Source organism: Alligator mississippiensis, chromosome 3 (assembly GCF_030867095.1).
Source record: "Alligator mississippiensis isolate rAllMis1 chromosome 3, rAllMis1, whole genome shotgun sequence".
NCBI classification, from domain to species: domain Eukaryota; kingdom Metazoa; phylum Chordata; order Crocodylia; family Alligatoridae; genus Alligator; species Alligator mississippiensis.
The window spans coordinates 275412374-275439854 of record NC_081826.1 but is presented as its reverse complement, the minus strand read 5'-3'; the positions used below and the strand labels follow the sequence as shown (position 1 = coordinate 275439854).

The 27481-nt window shown below is 43.5% G+C and overlaps 1 protein-coding gene across 1 annotated transcript in view; it reads right to left on the bottom strand.

Annotated features, from left to right (window-relative positions):
* The window catches only part of PLCXD3 (phosphatidylinositol specific phospholipase C X domain containing 3), a 151603-nt gene that overhangs the window by 39405 nt on the left and 84717 nt on the right, over positions 1-27481 (bottom strand). The window contains exon 2 of the mRNA XM_006275176.4: positions 12383-13091. Within this exon, the coding sequence (XP_006275238.1) occupies positions 12383-13091 (709 nt within the window). The remainder of the gene's footprint in view (positions 1-12382; positions 13092-27481) is intronic.

The following is a 27481-nucleotide window of genomic DNA, read 5'->3' as shown; positions in this document are numbered from 1 at the left end:
CTTCCCCTTCACTGCTGCAGCGACAGGGCTGGGTGTGGCCAGATGCTCCCTGGCCTGGCCCCTGAGGTAGTGGAGTGGGGAGAATGGTTATTCCCTACTTTACCTCCACTGCCCCTGGGGGACTGCAGCCAGGGGCTGCCCACCCTGATTGCCATCACCACCACTCACTCACTGCTTGGGACAAGCAACTGAATAAGCCATCTCCCAACCCCTCCGCCGGACACCAGAGGGAGGGGGGAATAACCTCCCTTCCTGCCCCCCACCTAAGGGGTCCTCCAAGCTGGCTTCACAAGGCTGCAGCAGTGGCGATCCAGGCATAACAAGCCAGGCTGGCAGCTGGAGTGTGGCACTGGCTGGCCAGGCTCTGGTTTTGGGCAGTGCATGCTGGAGACAAGTGTGCTGCCCTGCTTTCTTTCGGTGCCTTTTGTTTAGATACCGGGATTTTTTAATATCTAATTTTTGCTCTGTGCTGCAAATATGCAGTGCAGAAAGCCTTTTGATGTATGCCACATGTGTTTTGCAGTGCCTCAAAAGCCTCTGAGGCGCAAAAGCCTCAAAGTACATGTTCCCACTCATCTGGACACACCCTTAGAGACTAGTTCAGGAAGCATAAGCTTCTACAGGCAACACCTTATTTTGTCAGATGCTATAAATGGACTTGTAGAAAGGGTTTAAAATAGAGAAGAATTTAAAGACAAAGGAAAGGAGCAAGGGACACTGCTGAAAGATATAAAAGACTGGATGAAAAGGTCAGTAGGCATCACATTAAGAAACACAGGAATAAATAGCTGGAATTAAAACCTACTCCAGATAATGGGATAAGAATCCAGAGTCTCTTCTGAGACTATGTTTAACACAACACAGTCTGTGGGAGATCTTTTGTGCTGCAATTTTGCATTCAAGGTGGTTTTTAATGTTTTCTGTTTAGACACAACTATTGTGAAGTTAAAGCATTTTGATACAGGCTTTTGTGTGTACTTCTAGAACTGATGTCAAATTAATGCCTATTCATTCTTTCATGTAGCGATTGAGCCATCTGGTCAATGCAAACAGCATAGGGGCACTCTATGCAGGTGGTGGCATATATAACACTAGTAGAGGAGGAAGTGGATGAACCTTGGATGTTATCCCATTATGTGGCCTGGTCCAGTGATGATGTGACCTGTATTGATGAGGGGGCACAGCTGGCATCTGGGTCCAGAGCAAGGCTTGGTGAGAATTAGAGTTAGGTGGTCTGCTGCTGAAGAGAAATCATTTGAGACTGGTGAATTATCTGTAAACTGGGACAGACTCATTCCTCAAGGCTACCTTAAGATGGCTGTCATTTTCTAGGAGGGACTAGAGGTAGTTAATATTTTGTTCAAGGTGGGGGCTGTAGGTGACGACCAGATGACTTCTGTTGTCCTTGTCTCAGAGTAGTCTCTCACAGCACATATACATGTGCAGCAAGGCTGCTCTGACATGCTGCAATCATAGCTCATTAGAGCGTGGTAATTACAGTGCTCCAGCAGACTCCAGTATCTCATGTAGAGTTTCATAGTTTGTAGGGTCGGAAGGGACCTTGACAGATCATCAAGTCCGACCCCCTGCCATGGCAGGAAAGAGCACTGGGGTCAAATGACCCCAGCAAGATGTTCACCTAGCCTCCTCTTAAAGACCCCCAAGGGTAGGAGCCAGCACCACTTCTCTTGGAAGTTGGTTCCAGATCCTAGTCGCCCTGACTGTGAAGTAGCGCCTCCTGACGTCTAGTCTAAATCTACCCTTGGCCAGCTTGTGACCATTATTTCTAGTCACTCCTGGTAGTGCTCAGGGGAACAGGGACTCCCCCAATGCCTGCTGGTCCCCCCTGAGTAGTTTGTAACAGGCACTAGATCCCCCCTCAGCCTTCTTTTGTGGAGGCTGAACAGGTTCAGGTCCCTTAGCCTCTCCTCGTAGGGCCTGCCCTGCTGCCCCCTGATCATGCAAATGGCCCTCCTCTGGACCCTCTTGATGCTGTCCACATCCCTCCTGAAGTGCGGTGCCCAGAACTGGACGCAGTACTTCAGCTGCAGCCTGACCAGTGTCGCATAGAGGGGGAGGATCACCTCCTTGAACTTGCTTGAGATGAATCTGTGGATGCATGACAAGGTGCAGTTGGCCTTCCTAACCATGTCCCCACACTGTTGGCTCATGTTCATTTTGGCATCAATAATGACTCCAAGATCCTTTTCTGCCTCTGCACTGACAAGAAGGGAGTTCCCCAGCCTGTAGGTATGCTGCTGGTTCTTCCTCCCCAGGTGCAGCACCTTGCACTTGTCAGTGTTGAAACCCATCCTGTTCTCATCTGCCCACCTCTGTAACCTGTCTAGGTCCAATTGCAGCTTATTCCTCCCTTCTAGCATGCCCACATCCCCCCACATCTTAGTGTCATCAGCAAATTTGAATAGGGTGCTTTTACCCCCTTGTCCAAGTCACTGACGAAGATGTTGAGCAGCACGGGTCCAAGGACTGAGCCCTGGGAGACCCCACTGCCCACATCCCTCCAGGTCGAAAATGACCCGTCCACAACCACTCTCTGGGTGCGGCCCTCCAGCCAGTTAGTGACCCATTTGACTGTGTAGGTGTCGACACCACAGTCCCCTAGTTTTTTAATGAGAATGGGGTGAGAGACAGTGTCAAAGGCCTTCCTGAAGTCCAAAAAGACTACGTCCACTGCTCCCCCTCCGTCTAAGGATTTTGTGACCTGGTCATAGAAGGGAGGTTCTGACAGGACCTGCCTCTAATGAACCCGTGTTGGTTGCCCCTAAGCATAATCTCCCCTGCTGGCCCCTCGTGGACATGCGCCAGGATAATTCTCTCAAAAAGCTTACCCAGGATCGAGGTAAGACTAACTGGTCTATAGTTCCCTGGGTCCTCCTTCCTCCCTTTTTTGAAAATGGGAACCACGTTGGCCCTTTTCCAGTCCTCTGGCACCACACCAGAGCACCACGAGTGCTCGTAAAGCCGTGCCAGGGGTCCTGCAATGACCTCTGCTAATTCCCTCAGCACTCTGGGGTAGAGGTCGTCAGGACCAGCTGATTTAAATACGTCCAGTCCCTCCAGAAGTTCCCTGACTAGATCCTCACTGATCCTGGGCCTGGGTGTGCCTCCCCTGGGACCTGAGGGGGTCCCAGCAGATGGGCTGATCTGGTCCCTGTTGAGGAAAATGGAGGCAAAGAAATCATTAAATAGGTTAGCCTTGTCGTCTGGTGTGACAACCCGATTTCCTACCGTGTCTTGAAGAGCCATCCCACATTACCGGGTACCTTCTTTTTGCCCCCTATGTATTTAAAAAAGGACTTCTTCTTGTCCTTAATCGGGGTAGCTAGTCCCAGTTCCATCTCCGCCTTTGCCTTCCTGACCGCCCCCCTGTAGCCCCGAGCTACCAAGGTATAGTCTTCCCTGGTGATGGCCCCTCCCTTCCATTGGGTGTACGCCTCCCTTTTAGCCAGGAGACATTCCCGTACGCTTTTGGTGAGCCATGGGGGCTTTTGCACCCTCTTGCCCCCTTTGACCCTTGTTGGGATTACCTCCCTTTGGGCATGGAGGAGCGTCTCCTTAAGGAATGACCACTCCTCTTGGACATCGACTCCCCTCCCCTCCGGGACCTCAGTACTTCCCCAACTATTCTTCTTACCTCATTGAAATCCGCCCTCCTGAAGTCCAGGACTGCTGCCTTGCTGCTGGCTTTTGCCACCTTACGCTGGATGGTGAATTCCAGGAGGCGATGATCGCTGTCACCCAGGTGGTCGAGCACCCACAGCCCCCCCACGAGGTCGTCGCCTGTGGCCAGCACCAGATTCAACAAAGTGTCTCCCCTGGTGGGGCTCTGCACCTCCTGGGTTAGATGGGGGTCCTGTATCTCGGCTAGGAACCTACACGAGCAGTCAGACCTGGCTGACTGCTCTTCCTAGCAGATGTCTGGAAAGTTCAGGTCCCCCATGATGACCACATCTTTTGACCTAGTTACCTCCGTGAGCTGACTTAAGAATTCCCCGTCTAGCTCTTCCCCTTGGTTGGATGGTCTGTAGTAGACCCCCACCATTAAGTCCCTTTCCCCTTGACTTCCTTGTATTCTAACCCAGAGCACTTCAGTGTGCCCCTCATCTGACCTTGTGCTACTTGTTGAGGATGTGTATTCCTCCTTGATGTAGAGTGCCACACCCCCACCTTTCCTCCCTGTCCTGTCCCTCCTATACAGCTATAGACCTTGATATTCACTGCCCAGTCGTGCGTTGGGTCCCACCATGTTTCTGTGAGCCCCACTATGTCTGGCTTGGTGTCAGCTAGCAGGAGGGTTAAGTTCCTCCTGCTTGTTCCCCATACTACGAGCGTTTGTGTAGAGGCATTTGAGGCCTCCTGAAGATGTGTGCACTGGCCTCCTAATCTCAGTACTACCCTTGACAAACTTGACAAGCTTTAGTTAAGCACCCTGCCACCATTTTTCTGCATGGGGATGCTGATACATGAGACACTCTGGGCACTTTAATGTGAGTGGCTCTCGGAGCCGCTCACATTAAAGTGCCTCCCTCCCCACCTCACCCCACTCCCAGAACATATGTATAAACACCCTAAGGTGCCACCCTGCCCTACCTTGTGTATCTGGCCCTGAACTAGCTGAATAATTTGCTGTGGGTGAGTACTAATGCACCAGTGAGAGATCTGGAAGTCATCCTCTGACCTTTTATTAAAGGTTTGTTTGAGCCAGTGTTGGATTCCTTTCATACTTAAGGATGCTATTATCAGCTATACAAGAAATCCACCTAGAGAATAAATCTTAGTGCTTATCATTTACAGCTTTTCCGTTATGGAAACAACACATTCAGTCGATTAAACTAAGGCAGCCAAGTCAGCAGTGGCTATAAAGAAATGCTATGAGACCACAGCAGGACGATCAGTCCAAGCTCCCATATTAGCGTATAAAGCCATAGTTGTCTCTCAGATCCTATATGGTGCTGAAGTATGGGGCTATGCTGCCAGGAATGATGAGACATACCTCAGAATAAGTTTCTCAGGGCTCTTCTGGGTCTTCTTCCTTCAATTCCTGCATCATTCTTGAGATTCAGGACAGGATTAGATTCAATTTTAACTAATATTATTATTAGAATGGTGGGATTCTAGTTTAAAATCCTGCCTCTTCTACCATCTCGCTTGCTCAAATTGTGCTATATAGAAGCATCAATAATCTTTCCAATCTCCCTGGCTAGCTTTTCTTTCCTGCACTTTCACATTTTCTGGGATGGGACGTCTATGTCAAAGACAATAAAAGACTCTTCTCCCCCACAGATAAAGTCTAGGTTTTCCAGAGGTTCCAAGATATTGCTAGGCAGAGTGATTTTGTGGTTTTGATTGCCCCTTTATATATTCTTTGGAAATTAGATTGGGGGAGAGAAAGGTATTTACAGCTGGATCTCAACAATAAATGGTGAACCTCTTTGACTAGACTCAGGACTGAACAGATGCCCACAGCTGTTTCGGCTGGATGTAGACTTTCTATTCCAAGGGCTAAAAGATGTTGCCCACCCTGTCTAGGAGTTTTGGAAGATACTATTCATTATGCTTTAGAATGTCCTCTATATAATGACATAAGGAGAAAGTATTTATCACCGTTCTTGCAGAAATTGACCTACTTCTCAAATTGAGAGAAATTAAGATGGCTCCTCCAGCAAACAGATCCATATTTAGTAAACCATCTTGCAATTTTTGCTTACAAGGCTGAAGCAATCAGAGCTAAACATGCTTTACTGTTGATATGACTGATAAACTTTCTCACTATATTTGTTTTTTTACTGTGTTAATTGTGGACCTATGCAACATTTTTATAGATTCATGATCAGATTTATCAACATATTTGTACTCGATGATATTGATTCTAGGAGTAGGAATAATGCTTTTAGAATTGTTGGCCCTATTTTATTATTATATTTGCATTTCCGTTATTTTTGTTCAAATTTATATTATGGTTTTATGTCTCTTATTTTGTTTTCAGGAGCATGGCTTTCAGCCAGAATCCTTAATAAACTGAATTGAATTAGTGCTTATCTTGTATTCCACAACTGAAAAGAAGTAGGGCCAAACAGTCAATGAACTGTCTCTCATAGCAAACATACAAATCAGCTGGGCGCACCCAGACTGGTGTGCTGATAAATGCATTGATCTTTGAGGCCAGGGCTTGTTGGCATCTATTAGTTGTACGATTTCCATAGTTATCTAGTAACATCAGGCAGATCAAAGAAAGCACAACTGATTTAATGAGCCACTTGCAATTTCGCTGCAGTACCCGCATGTATTGAGGCATGTATGAGCTAAAATTTGAGATGAATATATGCTACCAACAGGGTAAAACTAAGATGAACAAAAAGTTATTTTTCATAATGAAGAGCATTTACCCCTTATTCCTATCTCCTGTGGTGACAAGTGCTCAGATATTATGGTGATGAAATGGTGTATATAGCTATATAGAAGATAGTTAAGAGCGCAAAATGGTTGCAAAATAAGTATTTCTGCATCTTTTATGTTTGCATAAATCATGTATATACCAGATTTTAAAAAATTCTTAGATATTAACTCTTTGACTATTGATCTCTATAATAATTTCCCTTTGGCACTATAACTAATTGTTTTTTTCCTACATATTTAGATACCTAACACGGCTTTTCCTAAACAAGGCTTAACAAAATCTTATTCTTATATTGCACTGCATTAATTAGTACTGCCCCAAGTTTATTGTGTATAACCATACAGAGTAAAACAAACAAACAAGCTTGCAAGGGGACAACTGTATTGAAATACTTGTATGCTCAGATGTTACGGTGATGAACACCACAGGCATGCCTACCAATTATAAGCTGTCATGTAATTTGTAGGATTTCTATTAGGGTTTGTGCTACAACAATTCCTAGTTTCTCTGACTGAAATCCAGGCCCTGTTGTGCGAGGCAACATACACATCTTTGGGGAGAAATGGCTGTCAGTCATGAAGAACTAAATAGTTGTTGCCAACAAAAGAAAGGAAATGTTAAGGATTGGGTCCCTAGCATTGTTTTTAAAACTATGTGTACCAGAATACTGAACCACAGTTCTGGTTTCAAATAAAATAGACAAGTGCCAGCCATTGAAGTCAACAAAATGAGTGGAGAGAGGGAGTCGGCGTGTGTAACACAGGTTTTTACATTGCTTCTTGGCAGGGTAAATCAACCCACATGGATTGCCATGCTGCAGCACTTAGATAGCTTTCAGTACTGGGCTTTCTCACTATATTTGTGAGAAAGCCCAGCATTTAAAGCTGGCCTAGGTATGCTGACAACTCCACTGTGGTCTTCAAGGCAGACAAAGACTCCAGGTGGAAAGGTGGAAGTGTAGAATGCCAATGTGATCAGTAAATTTGGTCAAACGTTGGTACCATTTATTGCAAACAAACTTTAAAAAGCTCAAGTGTGGTAATGTCTGGATTACAAGCACTGTAAGGTTGCACAGCCTGCATCGCAAAGCCTCAAAAATGCCTTAGAGTGGCAGAAGGCAGGACAAAGTTTCACTTTAGAGACTAACTGGTTCAGAGGCATGAGCTTTAGTAGGCAACAGCATACTCTGTTAGATGCTACGAATGGACTAGGATGAGAAATAGTGACATCTATAGTCACCTCCTATAGGTAATGGGATGCCTCTATATCTACCTCCAAACTAGGTCTGATCCACAGCCACCAGGGATGGCACCTCTGACTCAATTATCTATTTTATTTATTTATTATGCTTCAGTTTTAATTTCAAAAGGTTCTTAAGGATGCATCTTTGCTTTGGTTGCTAAGGGGGAAGAGTACAGTTTTAGTGTGGTAGGCAAGAATTTAATCATGTGTGCTACAGGGTGCATTACCTTTAGAGATTAATTTGTAAGTAAAATGTTGCCTCACAGAAACAACTGGTTGGAGTTGTGCCTTATTTTTCTTTTCTCCCAGTGCAGTAGAACTACCTCAACATTTTTAGGTCCTTTAGAGGACATGCCATATTCTACCCTACATTATTCAACCTCAGAGATAGCAAGGATAAGAACAGCATGCTTTTCTCCAATGTCATTTACCAGAGATAAAATTGGCAATTTCACTGAAAGTAAAAAATAAAACCCAAAAGTCTGATGAAAAGTGCAAAGCTGTTTCACAACCTTTTTTCAGCTATTCTAAAGGAAGTTGCCTCACTGTCAAGTTAATTCAATAAGCAGAGGAAACGTAATTCATTTGGTATGTACTGTTTGTTAATCAAAGACTATTTCTTGGCATGTAAATTTTGCATGCCAGAATGTTAAGCATGAAAGCATATTGTTAGTGTTCAAATTTTCTCATCACATCCAAGAAAAAATAACGTGCAATCATGTGAACAATCCTTCTCATTTAACCATTGATGGCAAATGTTGCTGTAAAAAATTCTAAACCATTGAATTTTAAACAGGAAGGAGATTATAAAAAATGGCTTTCTTCCATTTCTGTGCAGCACAGAGGGGCAAAAGGACTGGTGATGTTATAGTTTCTCTTTCTTTGAGTTTATTATCCCAGAGGGAGTTGTGTGTTGTAGCAACAGAAAGGCCCCTAAGCAAATGTTATCAGTAAAAAACAGACCTGGTATATCTGCTACTGAACTGTATATCTTAGGAGGGTCTGAGATGACTTTCCTTTTATCTAGGTTGCCATGGTCCTCCTATGTTGTACACCTGCTATAATGCCAGAGGGAAGGAAAAGAACAAAATCATTTATCATCCCAAAAAGGACTGCTTAGATGCACTTTATAGCTTCTTCTATACTAAGGACTGCTGTACTGCAGTTTGAACAGGCAAAGCCACACCAGGGCAATAGTTGTGGCTGGCATTGCATCGGAGGTAAGGTCTATTGGAAGCAGAGTGGGAAGGGGAGTAGCAGTTTAACTAGTAGTCTCTTTTCTTTTTCTTGCAAGGTCTCAGGAGTGTGGAAGATGTACTAAGGCAGCATCCAGACTGCTATGGCAATGCCCATGTCCAATACAGCACTTTGCAGCGTGCCCACATGTTGCCTGTTGGCTAAGCTTCAAGGTACGTTTTGCAATGAATCCCTAAGGGATCAAAATAGAAATAAAAAATGGACCTTATAAAGTTTTACCCTTCTTAAATAATAATAAGGTTGCATAATATTTTGGGGGGTGGAGATGAGAAAGAGGCAAATCCAGAGGAGGAATCTGGCCAAAAAGATAGCAGAAACAGACTGTGTACAATCATGAATGATTGAGCACTGTTACTGCTTTTGGGACTCCAGGCAGGTAAGAGGTGAATGACTTGACAGATCATAAAGATGTCACTGATAGACAGGAGCAATCAGGAAATGCACTAGGACAACATACTACACTTTTAAGATATGTTCCCACATGCAGGGGTGTGTGCTTGCAGAGGCAAAAATAGTAGTGGCACAAATTTGTGCCACCATTTTTTGCTGCTGCACAAATCCCTGCATGTGCATTGTGGTGCAGGGCAAACTGTCCCACTTTTGGCAAACTGCCCTTTTCCTGCTTCTCCTGGTTCCTGGCATGCTGGAGGAGCCAGAGTGGAACTAAAGGTGGAAAGACACTCTGGTCAGCAGCCGAAGCATCTCTCTGGAGAACCAAGCCTCCGTGTCTGCCAACGCATGCTTCTGTGACTTACGCCACTACTTTTTTCACAGCTTTTTTTTCCCCGCCCAGATTTTGCTGAGCTGCAAATTTGCAGCACAGGGTATGTTTTAATATGCTGGGCATGTGATTTGCAGTGCCAGAAACTGCACACGCCTACTGAATAAATTTAGTATTCATTGGAAAAATTCCTCCCAGTTCTTGTTTGATCCTGCTAGCAAAACCAAAGTGCCCCAGAAATAAAAGCTTTCAAGGTTAAACTACTAATCAGGCATGCTACAACTTATCCAAGTACCCAGTGCGTGTGTGTAAACATGTTCACATTATATATAGTACTTGTTAATTTTTATTTTATATATCTATATATATATATATATATATATATATATATATATATATATATATATAAAAACACAAGTGAATGTAAAATCAATCAGGATACCACCCTACCATAAAATGAACTAGACAGCCATTCACAAAAGGTGGAATAAAGAAGAATAAGGATTAATCAGTTAATAATGATATGTCTAATTAGTTCAGGATAATGAACATTGCCTATATGGGCCAATGCACTAACATTAAGGATTACGTGCTTATAAATGAGTAAAAATCTGCATGCACTGGTGATGGGAAGGATTCTATACATAGTAATGTTTTTTGTTTCCTTGTATTGCTCATCTATCTATTTTTGAACAGGATCACAGTCATATGAGCAGCAGCTTTGGAATGTATTTTATATTCACTTTCAAAGCAGTTATCACAGTAAATTCAGTGCAATTTACTCTGTATATCTCAAATGTACTCCCAAAGGATATATCTAACTGCACTCTATTTTAGCATTAACTAATGAAATTTCATCACCACATACTATTCCTGGCAGGTAATATGTCACAGGCCTGGGAACATCTTGAAATTCCATTTCTTTTGCAGCTGTTATAAGAGTAATTGAACAAGGGGGGAGAATAAATCTTTTAGACCAGATTTCATTTCTCTTGTGGATTCTGTGAAAATCTCCATCATAACTTAGAGATGGTCATCAGATAGTCCTGCCCAAGAGTCTACTCATATTTCATATAAGTTCATTAGTAATGGACTCAGGTTTCAAGTACAAATTTGCTGCTCGGAGCCCAGAGGTTCAGATTATTCAAATCTCAGCCAAACATTACATCATGAATCCACTTATGCCTTTTCCCCCTCCTCAGTTGCTCTAAAACTCTTGTATGTAGAGGAAAAGGGGGATTCTTGTTGTGCTTTTCAAAATACGGATATCACAATTTTCAAAAATTCTTGCAATTGCAAGGAAGAAAGCTTGGGAGCCACTGGCAGCTTGTCAGTGTGTTATTTTAAAATTAAAAAGAGCTTAAAATTTTTTCAGTAAAAGCTAACACCTAAAATAAATTAGATGATTGCTCAACTCTAATAACCAAATAACAAGCTTCAGCAAAGAAAGGAGGGTACTATCCAGACATGCAGCAAGAGATGATCGCTGTGCAGGGAGCCTGTGAACACACTAATCCATAGAGCAATGACAATGCCATTAAGTTCGCCCAAGAGGCAAGAATTTTTAGCAGTACCTTCTGTTGGACAAATTGGATAGTTTTGAGAGCTGTTGAACAAGCTTTTGGACATTCAGTGCCCTTCCTCAGGGCATTAAGCTGTCCAAGCATTTCTGCAGTCAGTTTCAACTGACCTAAACTTTTGGCTACTTTATCCTCTTGTCTGAAGTTTGTGTTACCCCTTCCCCCAGTCAGCTGTGGTCTTAGAAAGCTGTCATAAAAACAATTGAGCTCTTTTCAAGAATGAGGTAGGATCTGGGCTAAAGGAAGGAGGATGTAGGGAGAAGTAATGTCACATTGCTATGCCATTCACTGTATCCAGGCAGATTTACATGTTTTCAGAGACTACAGAACTTTAACAGGCCACTACACCCTACTGTAACGTTTTAAAAAATCTGTGACATTTATTAGAAGAGATCCTGCACCTTAGTAGTAACACAATGGGAAATCTGAAATTTGGTGGGGATATATCACACAAGAGATATGCCTTTAAGTCATTTGTGAACACTGACTGTAATATGTCAGAGTCAGACAGGTTCAAATAATATACTTTTTGTATGGATACTGATGCTTGTAATACAAGAGTTAGTAGCCCAACGACATTACGATCATTCTGCACAACTATGACGACTCTCCAGAAGAAGTCTTGCCTCCTTCTATGATGAGTGTGGGATTTGGGAGGGAGGGGGATGGGGGAGGAGGCACATTTGATATAGTACATGAAAATAAACAGAGGATTCTTATGTCCTATCATAGAGTGTGTGAAAGGAAGGAGATTTGGCATCATCTGACTAAGTGCAATAACCATTTCTCCAGTAGCTGAAACCAATGTTTGCAAAGAAACCTGTCCTCTGGCTGAATTTGCTCATTTCTAAAAGCTATATTTTTCTGAATAAAATTTAGAGTGTTACAGGGTAAAATAAATGAACAATATTTAGAAAAAGCCAAGACATCATTTAAGCTTTAATACTGACTTTCCCTCAAGATAGAAAAAACCCTTCTCACCTTTCCACTGCTTTTCCATTAAACACTTTAAGCCTGCCCTTGAGCTCTGACCTTAATTCATCACAGAAGAGAACAAAAAATGCACCTGCTAAATCTTCCCTAATAAGGATTATAAAAGCAGTGTTAATGGCACACAGACAGAGCACAATCATTTTGAATGCACATTGCCATCCAGACACTTACCTTTCTGTGATCGTTTCTCTGAGACCACTGGCAACCCCTTTTACCACAGTACTAGCTTTCGGGGTCAAAACCACTTGAGATATGAAAAAAGAGCCCTTCTTTCTTCTCTCAGTGATTGACGCCTGGAGAAACTGAATCAGTTTTTCTGGATCTGTTGTGTTTGCCCAAGGAGCTGGCATCATCTGACCTGGCCAAAGAAATGGTACCTCAAGAGCCACTGGACTGTGATAAAACACCAACACTTGGTATTCCTTTTCCCACAGGTACTGGAGACTTACTTCATGGGCAAATATAGCTGGGCACATTTTAATTCCAAAGGTGTCTTTGAGCATTTGGACCAGGTTTTCATGGTGGTATTTCTGCATCCCATAGAAATGATTGAAGTCCAAGAAGACTACTTCTTTGGGGTGGTCAGTGAGAAATGCATTGATTTCTTCAAGGCCCTCATTGACTTTAGCACTGAATAAACCATGAGCAAAATAAAGCTCATTGTCAGGGTCTCTGGGTTTAGTGGAAATTCTGAGATCAAAATATCGTATGCCTGCTCCCAGCTGGCTAGTAAAGTTCATCGTTTGTGTTGCCAGCCACTTTCTCATCAACTTTTTTGCCACAGTTCCAAATACAGAGACAAAATTCTGGACAGTTTCTGGTTGTTCAGGTCCAACTGGAGAGGCTTCATCGATATAGAAGCTAAAGGAGTCATGAGACCCTAAAAACATAAAGCAAAATCAGTGTTTTATTGACATATATGACTAAGTTCATTCTCTGAAACACTCTAAAACAATCCACATACCGTATACAACTGCTTATCACCAATACACCACGGTATATTGATGTATACTTGGCATCAATAGTCACTCTTCTGGCACTGCTGTTATAGCTGAATTAAAGGAATATCTGTTTCATGAACTACTTGTGTATTCCCTTACTCTCATAAGTAGTTCTTACTAAATCTGTCCCATTAAAAAGCGCCAGTGCCTCAGTAACTCAAAACACGCTTCTAAAATTACTTAACTGCTTTCGAACATTATACTCCAAAATCTTTGTATTCACCTGAGAAACAGCAAAAGAATGAGAATTTGATAGCTGAAAAGTTATTGTGTTCCCCTACTGAGAATAAGGAAAATCTATTGTATATTCTGAACAGCGATGAATTATTGTACCTGCTTATGAGCAGGGGTTAATTACATTATAGCTTTATAATACAAATAGGTAACTCAGAAAAAATACAATAATAAAAAGAAAATCTGTACACAAAAAAATTGGTGTTCAAGGCCTTTCCCAGTTAGCAATATTCACAATTATTTTTTTCCTGTGTTTGAAAAACTGCAAACAGCAAAAGTTAAGAGTTTTAACACTAGCTAATAATTCTTCATTAAGTGAACTATATCTTTCCTTATAAGGAGATGGAGCTAATCTAGTATTTTTTCCCCAGCCTTACCTATCATTTTTGTATATTTTTGTGTAATTTGGGGCGAGTTTTTACCTTGGAAACCTTCCCTGCTGCCCTACTGCATCCATTGTCTTGACTGGGAGGGGTATATAGAATGCAAATCTCTTTCAAGTCCACGGGACTTTTGTTCCTAGAATAGGCTTCAACAGTACACTCTAAGGCTAGGTATAGACATTACATTTTTACTAGTATAAGTGATCAGAAACCAGTCCATATCTGTAACAGAACAGAAGTTCAGCACACACAGATTGGTTTAAAAATGGAGGAACCTGGTCTAAGATTTGCCCCCTCCCTCCACCTTCCAAGGGATGAATATGCTTCCAAGGGATGAATATGTTTGCTACCAATCTAAAATATGGTGCTTATAGAAAAAACACATAACTTAGATGGATTCCACCTCAGGCTTTTTGAGTGTCTGTACCTAGCCTTTGTAACTTAGATTTCTAACCTAAAAGCAAAGGATTTGTGAAATAACCAAAATGAGAATTAGTGAGACTTAAGTCTGTCTTACATAGGTGCTTTTGAAAACTGGTTTTCTAAGCATGTGGTAAAGTATATCATGTTAAGGAAGCTCCCTCTAGTTGCTTGTTTCTAGATGTCATGCCTTCTTAACTAAAGCATGATGAACTTTTCATATGGCAATGACAGATGATAAGTTCTGTTCTTTAACCTGGCTTTAGACTGAAAGCCATTGTGGCCCAGCTCCAGCTAGGGGTTGAATTCAACTTGGTTTAATCCAAAGAATATCAATTTACTAACAAAAAAGTCATCACAAACCACCTCCCTAAACATCCCCAAATTATCTCTTATTGTCTTAATTGCTTCCCCCAGCTGCATAATATTTTAAGTATTAGATCAGTTTCCAAATGTAATTATGCTTTAATCTAGGAAATGTTGCTGTGACACCATATTCCTTGCAGAGTCCTGGGAAATCATGGAAATTTGTATGATTTCATAATGATATCTCAGGTAACTTGCATATGACATTTTAATGTTAGATCAAATAGGTACAGTACACAAAATTAGAGCTATGACTTGAGTTTCAAAGTATTACAGGGAAAATCAATGGACTGCATTAAATGATCTGCTTGGCCTAACATGTATTAATATAACATTCAGAGTAAATCCACTCTTGTATAAGGCCAGATATAAGTTATTGATATGAACATGCCTACATTTACTATGTGGATTTTTAAACTAAAATGGATTTCAGAAGGATCCTGTTAGAGAATAAGGCTATGTCCAACAGTAACAGATTACAATGCCAAATATCATCAAAGCTGTACACAACACTCACAGACCAATGGTCTACTTTGTCTGGTAAGTGATGCTTCAGAGACCGTTATAAAACCTGTTACACATCTTGTCAATATACAATACTGTCAATCTGTGTGTAGATGAAGCGAGGGGGGAGTGCGCATGACACTTTAAAGTGGGCTAAATGCTTTTGTGCCACTTTAATGGTGTTGGTGCTTGCACGCCTTGGCAGCGTATTGCACATTATTTCCAACCGCTGTAGCAAATTTGGCAGTGTAATGCACCTTAAATGACTTGGGACACAGCAAACTAAAACTCCTCTGAGAAGTTTTAGTTTGCTGCCCTACAGCCACGGAGCAAAGCACTGGGCTCCATGCAGCTCTGCAGGAAGCCCTGCAGGCAGCCTGGCAGCAGCCCAGTAAAGCAGGCTCCACCCAAGAAAAGCGGTGAGCCTGATCTTTTAATTTTTTTCCCCCCCTGGAGCCTGCCTGCCTGAGCTGCGCGGGGGCCCCTCTGTAGCTGCGGTGCCCCCTGAGGCCACCCGAGCTGAGGTGCCCCCTGGGACCACCCGAGCCAGGTGCCTGCGGGCGAGTGCTGCCTGAGGAGGGGGGCCGCCGCTGCTATGGAGGGAAACAACAGCCAAGGGACCACTCTGCCCGCCAGCAACTTGCCCTCCCCTTCCCGCCGGAGAGGCAGGTAAATCAGCAGGGTATGTGCATAACACGGGGCTTTAATCAGCCCTAACTTGAAACGGTGTTTTTTAAAACCCACTGCTTCAATTTAGGGTCCCCGTTTCACCTACACACTCCAAAAGTTCCAAAGCTAAGAACAATGGTACAGAAGTCTTACAACAGATAATTAAGTTTACCAGCTTGTCAATATACAGAATTTAACTATTGATAAAGCAAACAACCAACAACACAATGGAAAGGAAGAAATTTATTTGTAGTTGAGAAATTACCGAACATTTACAACCAGGATTGTAAAGAAGGACCTGTGTATTTGCTGTGTCTTCATACCAGAGTCTGAAAAACTAGGATACTTGCTGGGGAGAGGCACCAGAAAAAGATAAAGCAAGGAGAGAGAGAGAGAGAGAGAGAGTGTGGGTCATGCTCTGCTAACTGGACAAGAAGGAGCTATTAAAAGGTATCAAAAGATAGTGTAGACAGACTTCAGATATTTGAATTGTTGACTGACACTGAGCATTAAGAAATATGATAATTTTAAAATGCATCCTGATTAGAAATTATAACAACCAGAAAACAACTTCCTGACACATGAGAGACCACTGATCTGAGGTAGTTTCTGTGCTCTTATTTGTATTATAGTGCTCATATCTCCCAAACAACTTTAGGGACCTTTGTATGGATACTGTGTACTTACCATAACACAGTGATTGTCAACCAGGGGTACATGTACCCCTAGGGGTACTTAAAAAGGTTGTACAGGGTATGGGGGAGGGTTCTGCCACTGCGCATACCCCAGGGGAAGCCCAGGGGGGCATGTGGCCCCCCTTCTGTGAGTGGGGCAGAGGTGGTTGCCGCTGTGCACTGGGCTTTGTGCACTACTGCAGCTGCCCTGGGAGTCGTACGATGTTATATGCCTGCCAGCACCGGGCTACACCATGCCCCCTGCCTGCCCAGCAGCAGGACACATGTGGCGTCTCACCACTCCCGGGGCAGCTGCAGTGGTGCACAAAGCCCAGGGCACAGCAGCTGCCATCTCTGCCCTGCACACAGATCAGGGGGGCATATGTCCCCCAGGCCTCCACTGGGGTGTGCACAGTGGCAGGAGCCGCCCACCTGGACATGCTGCCTGGGCTCCGACTGCCCCACGACCTGGCCCAGCCAGGGCCCCATTCACCCCAGCCCCTGCACCTGTCTGTGCCCCACTCCCTCCCTCACTGCAGGGGCCTCGATCTGCCTTTTCCCTCCTCCACAGACTTACCTGCTGGGGAGGTGGGGGGTATGTGTGCATGTGCTCAGCCCCCGCAAATAATTTTAATATAAAGTGGTACATGAGCTGAAACTGAGACAGAAGGGGTACACTTGTTAAAAAAGGCTGAAAACCCCATAAGAGACAGCGTCTGCTCCAAAAAGAGACTAAGTCAGGGGTAAGGCACACAGGGGTGAACAAACTTGTGGGAACCTGCAAGCCATGGGGGGCCAGCACTACAGCACAGGTAAGCAACGAGAAGGTAAGAAATAAGGGGCCCCTTGGGACTCGGAGTGGGGGGGGGGCAGCAAAGGCACCAGTCGCAGGGCTCAAGTGCCTATATACTAATGCTAGGAGCATGGGGAACAAGCAGGATGAACTAGCGCTCCTGCTTGCACAAAACACCTATGACTTAGTAGGGCTAACGGAAACCTGATGGGATTCGTCCCACAACTGGGCGGTACATATTGAGGGTTATACATTGTACAGAAAGGACAGGGTGAGGAAAAAATGGGGAGGGGTTGCGCTCCATGTCAATGAGCAATATATGTCAACCCTCATCAAGATGGAATCAAAGGATGAGGAAGTAGAAGGATTGTGGGTTAGGCTACATGGGGGGCAAGGAGAAAGGGATTTGGTGGTAAACTACCCGGACATAACTACCGCTTCTTCTACCCAGTTTACTCTCTCCTTTTTTACCGGATTTGGTGGTAAACTACCTGGACATAACTACCCGGACATCTGCTGGGAGACGCAGACGGCAAAGTCCCACCGTTCACGCAGGTTTCTAACCTGTGTACAGGACCTCCACCTGACACAGGAGGTACATGGTCCCACTAGGGGGAATGCCATACTGGATCTGGTAATGGCAACAGGGGATGACATGGTAGGGGACCTACAGATCGGTAGCCATCTGGGGGACAGTGATCACCTAAAAATAGAATTCACCATAAGACGTCAAGTGGGTAAGGTAACTAGTAGGGTGAAAGTGCTAGACTTTAGAAAAGCTGATTTCAATGAACTCAGGTGATTAGTCAAGGACGCATTGCAGAGTAGGAGTTTTGAAGTGATGGGAGCCCAAGAAGGGTGGTTGTGCCTTAAAGAAACGATCCTTTGGGCACAAAGCGAGATGATCCCAATGCAAGGAAAAAGAGGGAAAGGGGCCAGGAGGCTTCCTTGGCTGACCAGAGAAATCCAGGGCAGCCTAAGGGCCAAAAGGGGAGCACATAAAATGTGGAAACAGGGAGAGATCACCAAAGGCAAATATACCTCCTCTGCTCGCACTTGTAGGGAGGCAGTTAGACGGGCCAAAGCTACCATGGAGCTGAGGATGGCATCCCAAGTAAAGGACAACAAGAAATTGTTTCTTAGATATATAGGGAATAAAAGGAAGCCCCAGGGAGGAATAGGACCCCTGCTAAATGGGCAGAAGCAATTGGTGACAGACAGGGGGGACACGGCTGAACTCCTCAACGAGTTCTTTGCCTCAGTGTTCCTAAGCGAGGGGCAAGACAAGTCTCTCACTGGGGTTGTAGAGAGGCAGCAACAAGGCGCCAGACTTCCATGCATAGACCCCGAGATGGTGCAGAGTCACTTGGAAGAACTGGATGCCTTTAAGTTGGCAGGCCCGGATGAGCTCCATCCGAGGGTGCTGAAGGCACTGGCCGACATCATTGCAGAGCCACTAGTGGGAATATTTGAACGCTTGTGGCACACGGGCCAAGTCCCGGAGGACTGGAAAAGGGCCAATGTGGTCCCCATTTTCAAGAAGGGGAGGAAGGAGGACCCGGGCAACTATAGGCCAGTCAGTCTCACCTCCATCCTTGGCAAAATCTTTGAAAAAATTATCAAGGCTCACATTTGCGAGAGCCCGGCAGGACAAATTATGCTGAGGGGAAACCAGCACGGGTTCATAGCAGGTAGATCATGCCTGACCAATCTAGTCTCTTTTTATGACCAGGTTACGAAACGCCTGGACACAGGAGGAGGGGTGGATGTTGTATACTTAGACTTCAGGAAGGCCTTTGATACGGTATCCCACCCCATACTGGTGAACAAGTTAAGAGGCTGTGACTTGGATGACTACACAGTCCGGTGGGTGGTGAATTGGCTGGAGGGTCGCACCCAGAGAGTCATGGTGGATGGGTCGGTTTCGACCTGGAAGGGTGTGGGCAGTGGGGTCCCGCAGGGCTCGGTCCTTGGACCGATACTCTTTAATGTCTTCATCAGCGACTTGGACGAGGGAGTGAAATGTACTCTGTCCAAGTTTGCAGATGCCACAAAGCTATGGGGAGAAGTGGACACGCCGGAGGGCAGGGAACAGCTGCAAGCAGACCTGGACAGGTTAGACAAGTGGGCAGAAAACAACAGGATGCAGTTCAACAAGGAGAAATGCAAAGTGCTGCACCTAGGGAGGAAAAATGTCCAGCACACCTACAGCCTAGGGAATGACCTGCTGGGTGGCATGGAAGTGGAAAGGGATCTTGGAGTCCTAGTGGACTCCAAGATGAACATGAGTCGGCAGTGTGACGAAGCCATCAGAAAAGCCAATGGCACTTTATCGTGCATCAGCAGATGCATGACAAATAGATCCAAGGAGGTGATACTTCCCCTCTATCGGGCGCTGGTCAGACCGCAGTTGGAGTACTGCGTGCAATTCTGGGCGCCGCACTTCAAGAGGGATGCAGATAACCTGGAGAGGGTCCAGAGAAGGGCCACTCGTATCGTTAAGGGCCTGCAGACCAAGCCCTACGAGGAGAGACTAGAGAACCTGGACCTTTTCAGCCTCCGCAAGAGAAGGTTGAGAGGCGACCTTCTGGCTGCCTATAAGTTCATCACGGGGGCACAGAAGGGAATTGGTGAGTCTTTATTCACCAAGGCGCCCCCGGGGGTTACAAGAAACAATGGCCACAAGCTAGCAGAGAGCAGATTTAGATTGGACATTAGGAAGAACTTCTTCACAGTTCGAGTGGCCAAGGTCTTGAACGGGCTCCCAAGGGAGGTGGTACTCTCCCCTACCCTGGGGGTCTTCAAGAGGAGGTTGGATATGCATCTAGCTGGGGTCATCTAGACCCAGCACTCTTTCCTGCCTATGCAGGGGGTCGGACTCAATGATCTATTGAGGTGCCTTCCGACCCTAACATCTATGAATCTATGAACTTAGTAGCAGGAAAACCACTAGCTAAGCCTGGCTCTTCTTACTACTGATCCACTTCCATAACAACCAGGTCAGGTTACAAGACCCAGTTCCAATGCACATGCTTCAGACTGCCTCATGGCTATCTAAGGTGGATGGATAGCAGCTCAGGAACTAAAGATCTTTTCTTCTCACTGGGGTTTTTAAGGAGCTAAGGAAAGGTGCTCTCTTCTGGACCGTCACTCAGAACAAACCCATTTCATGTGGACTCTCCGTTTCCATCTCAGTCTCTTTCTGTTTCCTATGTGATGCATAAGGCTCTCACACCACTTCCCCAATTTAGTAGATTTTTTTCCACCACGTCACTCAGTTCTTCTGTGATCTACCCTACTAAAACTGGCTCCCATTCTCAAGCTCACAGAGCTCTAATATTATGTACTCAGCGATAGTAACGTTTTTCATAATTCTCATTTAAAAATAACTAGTCATAAGGAAACCTGAAAACTACAAATGCCAATACTTACCTGTTAGATTTTTCCACTTCTCCACATAACTCCACTCCACATTCTACTGCTGGCCTTTCAGCTTTAGATACAAATCATAATGTCTGCAGCATACATAGTCAAAAAAAAAAAAATCAATGGGGTCAATCCCAACCACTGAGACATTAAAACCTCATGGCCTTGCACATAATCAAATATTGTTTAGATATTCAGCAGTAAGCTGTTCAGTAATACTCATTACAGGCAAAGAGCTACTGGTATTTGTATTAAGGAAAATGGTTTCAGTATCTAAACAGAATGCTATTAATAGGACAACTGGGAATATACATCACACTGAAATCTAGTTATAGACATATTTATAGGATCCCTGGAGAACGAACCCCCTCCTCCCACCTTTAAGAAATAATTGGACTCAATGGAGGAAAACAAGTCCCTAAGGGAGAATGTAGTTTGAGTCCAGAATTTTTTTCAGTTCCCCAGGGATTTATGGAAGTACTGTGAATCTACTCCTTTTGGCTCCTGAACAATAGCACATAATTCATGGAAAAGGCTGTGGGCTTTGTTCTATCTTTCCACTTCCCACTCCACCCTCCCTCTACAAATGGCTCTGACCCCCTCACCTGATGAAGATCTTGTGCCTGCTGCTTAGTGGTGACTCAATAATGAAATACTTCCTCTGAGCTGTCTGACATGCAGCTGATAGATTACTCCATGCAGCACTCAGCTCCTCACTGGCATCCTCAAGACTCATGAGTCATGGCAAGATGCAAGCAGATTTAGGGAAGGATGCATCATTCTGACATGTTGTTTGAGGGTTGTGTTTCCTCCCCACTCACACACATGTAGATTTAAAGGTCCTCCCTTTTTCCACCCCAATTTTCTTCATTAGGACTTTTCCAGAATAGTTTGCTATTATAACAGAGACCATTAAAGGCCTTCCTTTAGGATAGGTTATTATGGTGTTTTAATGTCTCAACTGTGGGCAGTAATGATGTCTCCAATTTCCCATCCAGTATGCTGTAGGGAAGTTACAGGCAATGCTGGAGCACACCGTGTTCTTTGTACTAGCCCACAGCAGTGAGCCAGGAAGAGCATCACATGTTATATGGAGGGCTCAATACTGGGGCTAGTTGGTGAAATTCTATAGCTTATAACATATGGAAGACGAGACTAGATGTTTTAATGCCTCCCTTAGAGTGCATCATGCATGCAGCTATATTGAGTCATTGTGTATTCTATAAGTATAAAATGTGCTTGTGTGAACGTGGCTTGGGGCACTAAAAGGTCTATGTTGCTCCTCCTCAGATGCTTCAGCACCACATTGCCAACCAAACATGTAGCTTGGTTGGAAATCTGCCTGCCAGTGTGCACATTCAAGAGGAAGATGTTCTTTTAATGGATGGGGAAGTGATATCATAAACCCTGTCCATAGGTTAGTGCTAGGGGTAGCATAGTCCCATAATTCCACTGTGCACTCAGAAAGCTATATATTCTGTCATTGAGAAATGCTGTTTGTTCCTGTTCAGAGGCTCCATCATCTAGCCCAAGTATTTCAGAAATATTACTGGATTTCTGTTTCCTGGAGGTTCATGATCCTAAGGGAATGCATGAACCCCTTCCTAAATCAGATCAATTCTTGGAGTCCTACTGAATCAAAGAATCGTGAGTTATTTTACTTCACCCCAATGTAAAATTTTCCATTTTCACACGCACCAAGAAGTCAGCCCTTCCCTTACAACATGACATCTTTCCCACTGAAAAGACAAAACAGCACCACTGCTGCCCTTTATTATAGCAAATAATCTGAGAATAAGAAAATAATTTCATCCCATAAAAACACAATCATCACTGGCTTTGCAGGGAGTAAGACTATTTGTACACAGCTCAGTTCTCACTCATCTGAATCACTCCCACTTTCTATAATCACTTGGGAAAGTGATTCTGATCTTTGTAAAACCAATTATATTTTTATTGAATAAGCCAAATTAAAAGACATTTAAAAAATTAACCTATTTATCTGGCTTTGCCATATTTTCAGCATCACACAAAAAAGCAAATCTATTCTTAAAAACAACCAAATATTTTTCATGTACTAGAGAAAGAAACCCCTATACTCAGGCAGTTAAATCACACAAAGTCACCAGTTTTAACCTGTGAAATTATATAGCTTGTTCTTTGAGTGAATGAAGAATTTTTATCCTTTCAAACTAAAACCACCAGGATGAATTCATCTTAGTTTTCAAGTGGGAGATTAGAGATATAATACAACTCCAGAGCTCAGACACACTGGAGTAATGTCATAACTCAGAATGCTTTGCAAAAATTGTTCTGAGTTACAGCTGGGAGCTCCACTTCTGTCTGCACCCTAAGTTTAGTACCTGGTTAACGAAGTACTAAATCAATGGGCAGTACCTGCACTACTGTGCAGTAATGCCAGTGAACAGGTTTTTAGTGATGCTTACCATGCAGTAGCCTAATACTACTGCACAGTAGCATATTAGCATGGTTTTTGAGTTACACGCTACTGTACAGTGTTATGAGGCTCTGCACAGTTAGTGTCTCGTGTAGACGTGTCCAGCATGTAAGTATCTGCAGAAAGGGGCCCTTATTTGCTTTAGCTATTTTTTCACACCAACTGCATTCTGAGACGCTTTGGAGAAATGTGTAATGATTGCTAAGTTGAAGAATAAAAAAATTGAGAATGGACTGGTGACAGCAAAGAAAAAAAATAATTTTTCATATTAGATGTGAATGGGTAATAAGAGGCTAGGAGCTAAAGAGAAGACAGCTCATGAAGCAACATTAGCTGGGTTTTTATCACTTCTGCAGTGAAAGGATTAATTGCTTCAAATATGTAATAACTAGGATACTCTTACCACTTCAGGAAATACTCCCAAAACCTCCAGCTCCTTTCCTCTGCCTATGACATAACCAGTAACCCTCTCCCTCCTTTAGAGCCTTGTATGAGGTTGTGGAAAGAAAGAGGTTCACTTTCCAACTGTCCTACAAATTTCGCAGGGTGGCAAATTAGTCTTTTCCTCCTCTGTTATTTTTTCTCTTTTTGAGAGTAATGGCAGGCTGTCCTTCCACCACTAAGTGAACCCTGGACCAGGCAGCAGAAATACCATAATTCTGACCTTGACTAATTATTAATATATGTTACTGCCTATTTAAAAGTCTGCAGGTGGTTATTGCTACCATAAAATTATTTTAGCAGAGCTAGAGCGTGCCTGCAGGTCAATTTGAAGTATTGGGCACATTTGGGGTGGGCAGTGGCATAAAGGAATCTAAAGGAGGCTTGTTACAGAGCTCTAGCATGTTTGGGTATGAAGATCCATAGGTAGTAAAGCATTTGAACAGAGGCTGACCTGGATGGCATGGCTGGCTAAATCATCAATTCCCTCGATTGCAATGACTGCATTCACAGGAAGTTCACATGAACTCTAAGTTTTACGAGTTTGCATTTTTGGTTTTGTTTCATTTTGTTTTTGGCGGGGGAGGTTGTTTTTGTTTTTTAGGGCATTTTATAGTACTAAATTGGCTGTCACAAGGCTCATCCACATGAGACGCTAACTGTGCAGTAGCTGAATAATACTGTGCAGTAGCATGTCACAACACCAACAATGCTAATACTGCTAGTATTGCTACTGTGCAGTATTATTAGGCTACTGCACAGTAATGCCCACCAAAAAGGTATTCACTGGAGCTACTGTGCAGTAACTCTGGTTACTGTGCATTTATTTTAGTACTTGATTACTGCTCATTTATTTAGTACTTGTGTAATAACTGCACAGTAGCATCTCATGTAGATGTACCCACTGACACTCTCTCTCTGATCCTTCTCTCCTGCTCTCAGAGATCAATTTGCAGAATTAATTTAAAAATTATTTTAAGCCTATTTCCAGTTCAAATGTTTTTAAACTGGTTTAGTGGTGAGGATGAAGAGAGACATGGTGGGCACATCCACATATGCATTTGCCCTGGGGAGGGTTTCCTATAGAGCAAATTATTCTACAGTAAACTCACCCCAGGCAGGCATCGACATGTGCACAGATGCAGAAGCAGATCTGCTGTGGGGGCTGGGGCGTGGGGGCTGGGGAGCCTGTTCCCTGCCCAGCTCTCTGATCGGGGAGTGGCTGCTGCTGGGGCATGGTCCCTGCCCAGGCGCCAGTGCCCCAGCAGCAGGCAGCTCCCAGGGACAGGGAGCAATCACCCACCCCCTGCTGCTTAGGAGCAAGTTTGCACCCAGTTACCCATCCATCTACATGTGCCATGTGGTGCAGTAAGGAATCGTGAGTAAATTTGCTACTTGTATATCCAGGTAGCAAATTTACTTGCAATTAGAGCCAGTTACTCTGCAGTGAGTGTCTGCATGTGTAGATGGTGACACTTACTGCATGGTAATTAGCTCTAATCACGATTAAAGTGCCTCATGTAAACATGCCCAGCATGTTACAAACCATTGCAGCATATTGCAATGACATGCTGTGGTTTCACCTGTTAACCACTGGTAGCTAGGGCCATGCAAACTCATTTTGAGTTGAATACTACGAGGTTAAACGCATGTTTTAAAACTTATGGAGAAGCAACTTTGAAGCCAACATAAAAGGGGGAGAGAGAGAGAGAGAGAGAGAGAGAGAGATTTTCTATTTATATGTCCAAAATAGAAGGAAGTGCAAGAATGTTATTTCTTCATATTATCTTAAATTATAAAAATACTCAAAAATAAAAATTGGACACAGAAAAAAGTGTCCCTGGCCCTGAGATACAAGAGAGATGGCATCATGCTACCTAACAACTTATTACTGGATCAGTAATGGATTCAGGAGGGGCTCAAGCTCCAAAACAAGGTGAAATCCCACCTTGAATGGAACTTCCCATTTCTGACAGATACCTGATGTGTCTGCCTTTCTCTTTAGTGTCTGACAATGTTTGCATAACTTGTGCCAGTAAACATACTGAATAGCATTTAGCTACTGTGCATTTAATAGAAAAGTTATTTGCAAATTAAAAAATGTCTGCAAATAGCATGAATCAGTTTAAAAAAAAACATTCAAGTACAGAATATTAACAACACTCTTCCTTTGGATTACGGTCAAACTGGTTTGAATTTTAGACCTACTCATCTTGAACCTAAAACTGTTCCCAAATGATAAAGATTGTGCAAGGCCACTTAGGTGACTAATACCTTAATGATATTATTTATAAGCAAATTAAGTAAGTTGCTTTTGGGCAACCAGTTTCCCAGATGAAAATCATATCAACAGAAGTGGGTACTTGCAATGGCAAGGAACAGAAAGAGGCTCTTTCCACTGGTTGATACACTTTGCAAGGTCTTATCTCTTGTACCAATGTTTTCCTGCAGCCTTGTGCAGTGTATGAAGTAGCAGCCCTGACACTGGACATCAACAAGCACGAACAAACAAATTCTGGAACCACATCTCTCGTTTCATTTGTTTGTACTAATTACGTTTACACTGCCAGAAACTGCTTCTGCAGATACCTGTCCCTGCTTCTCCTCTGTCTCACTAAAAACTGTGAAAAGCTCAGGTCTTATAAGCATCAAAGGTATGAGTCTGTTCTATACCTAAGGCCCCCGCTATGTATTACAGGTATCGCATAATTAACTGGTTAACTCTGCAATTATCTTGAGAACAGCTACATGTGCAAAGTACCTATCATACCATAAAAAGCTCCCACCAGCTATAAAGTTAGACCTTGGAAATATGTACTGACTTTATAGCTGGTTGCTATCAAGCTTTAATTTACATGTGTAGCAGGGTTTCCCCTGTGGCTGGTTTCACGCACCCCTGAGCAGATCAGAGTTAGACCGATCCTCTCAATCCAACAGATGCTAGCTGTTGGATAAGGAAAGTGGAGGATCGGCTCCAATTTGGAGCCAATCCAGGGAGAGAGGGCACGTCTTCCCCTGGCTCTTCCCCTGCATCTCTTCTTCCCCTGGCTTTGCCCTGACTCTCTCAGTTCTGTTGCTGTCTCTGGATGGGAGCAGGGAGAAGGCAAGGAAGGGAGGTTGTTCTGGGGTTTTCTGAGCCCCACTCCAGTGGGCTGAGACCTCTCTCCCAGAAGAGACCTCCCTCCCCTGCCTTCTCCCCCTCTCATCCAAAGACAGCAGCTCAGGCCAGGCTGCTGTTGCAGCTGGAGCAGACGGAAATTAATGAAGTTGCTCCAGTTAGGAGTGTCTTCATTTGAACCCTCATACAATGAGGGTTATTTTATCGCATGATCGGAGGGTTCTGCAGCCATGCTCTTCTGTTCGGCCAGGGCTTTAGAGTGCTGTCAAGGGGCCAATCACACAACAAATATCATTTCTGTCTGTGTCCTATATGTAGTGATAAAGGAAATAATATTCTATAATGCTTTCATGGGCAAGTGCTTTTTTTTGGTGTACTGGCATGGTGTTTTACATGATTAATTTTACCAGTTGTGGGTTCCAAGTTAAGAACTCTATTCTGAAGTCTTTACTCAGGCAACTGAGCCATTAACTCCAGTGGGAGACTTTTCCAACCAAGGACTGCAGAATCAGGCCATACCAGAGCGTCAGTGTTGAACTGACTTAATTAGAGTGTTTAAATCAGCTCATTAGAGACTTCATGTTATGTTAAGACAATAATACCATGATTAATTCTTGTAAAAAAGTGACACTTTTGTGAGAATTCGACTTATAACTCCTATGTATGTCATCTCCAAAAGTATAACTGGTCAAAAACTACTAAAAATGTATTTTTAGGGAAAAAAGTAATTTTCACTGTTATTTTTCATGGAATTAAAAAAAAAATTACTGGATGAAGATTTTC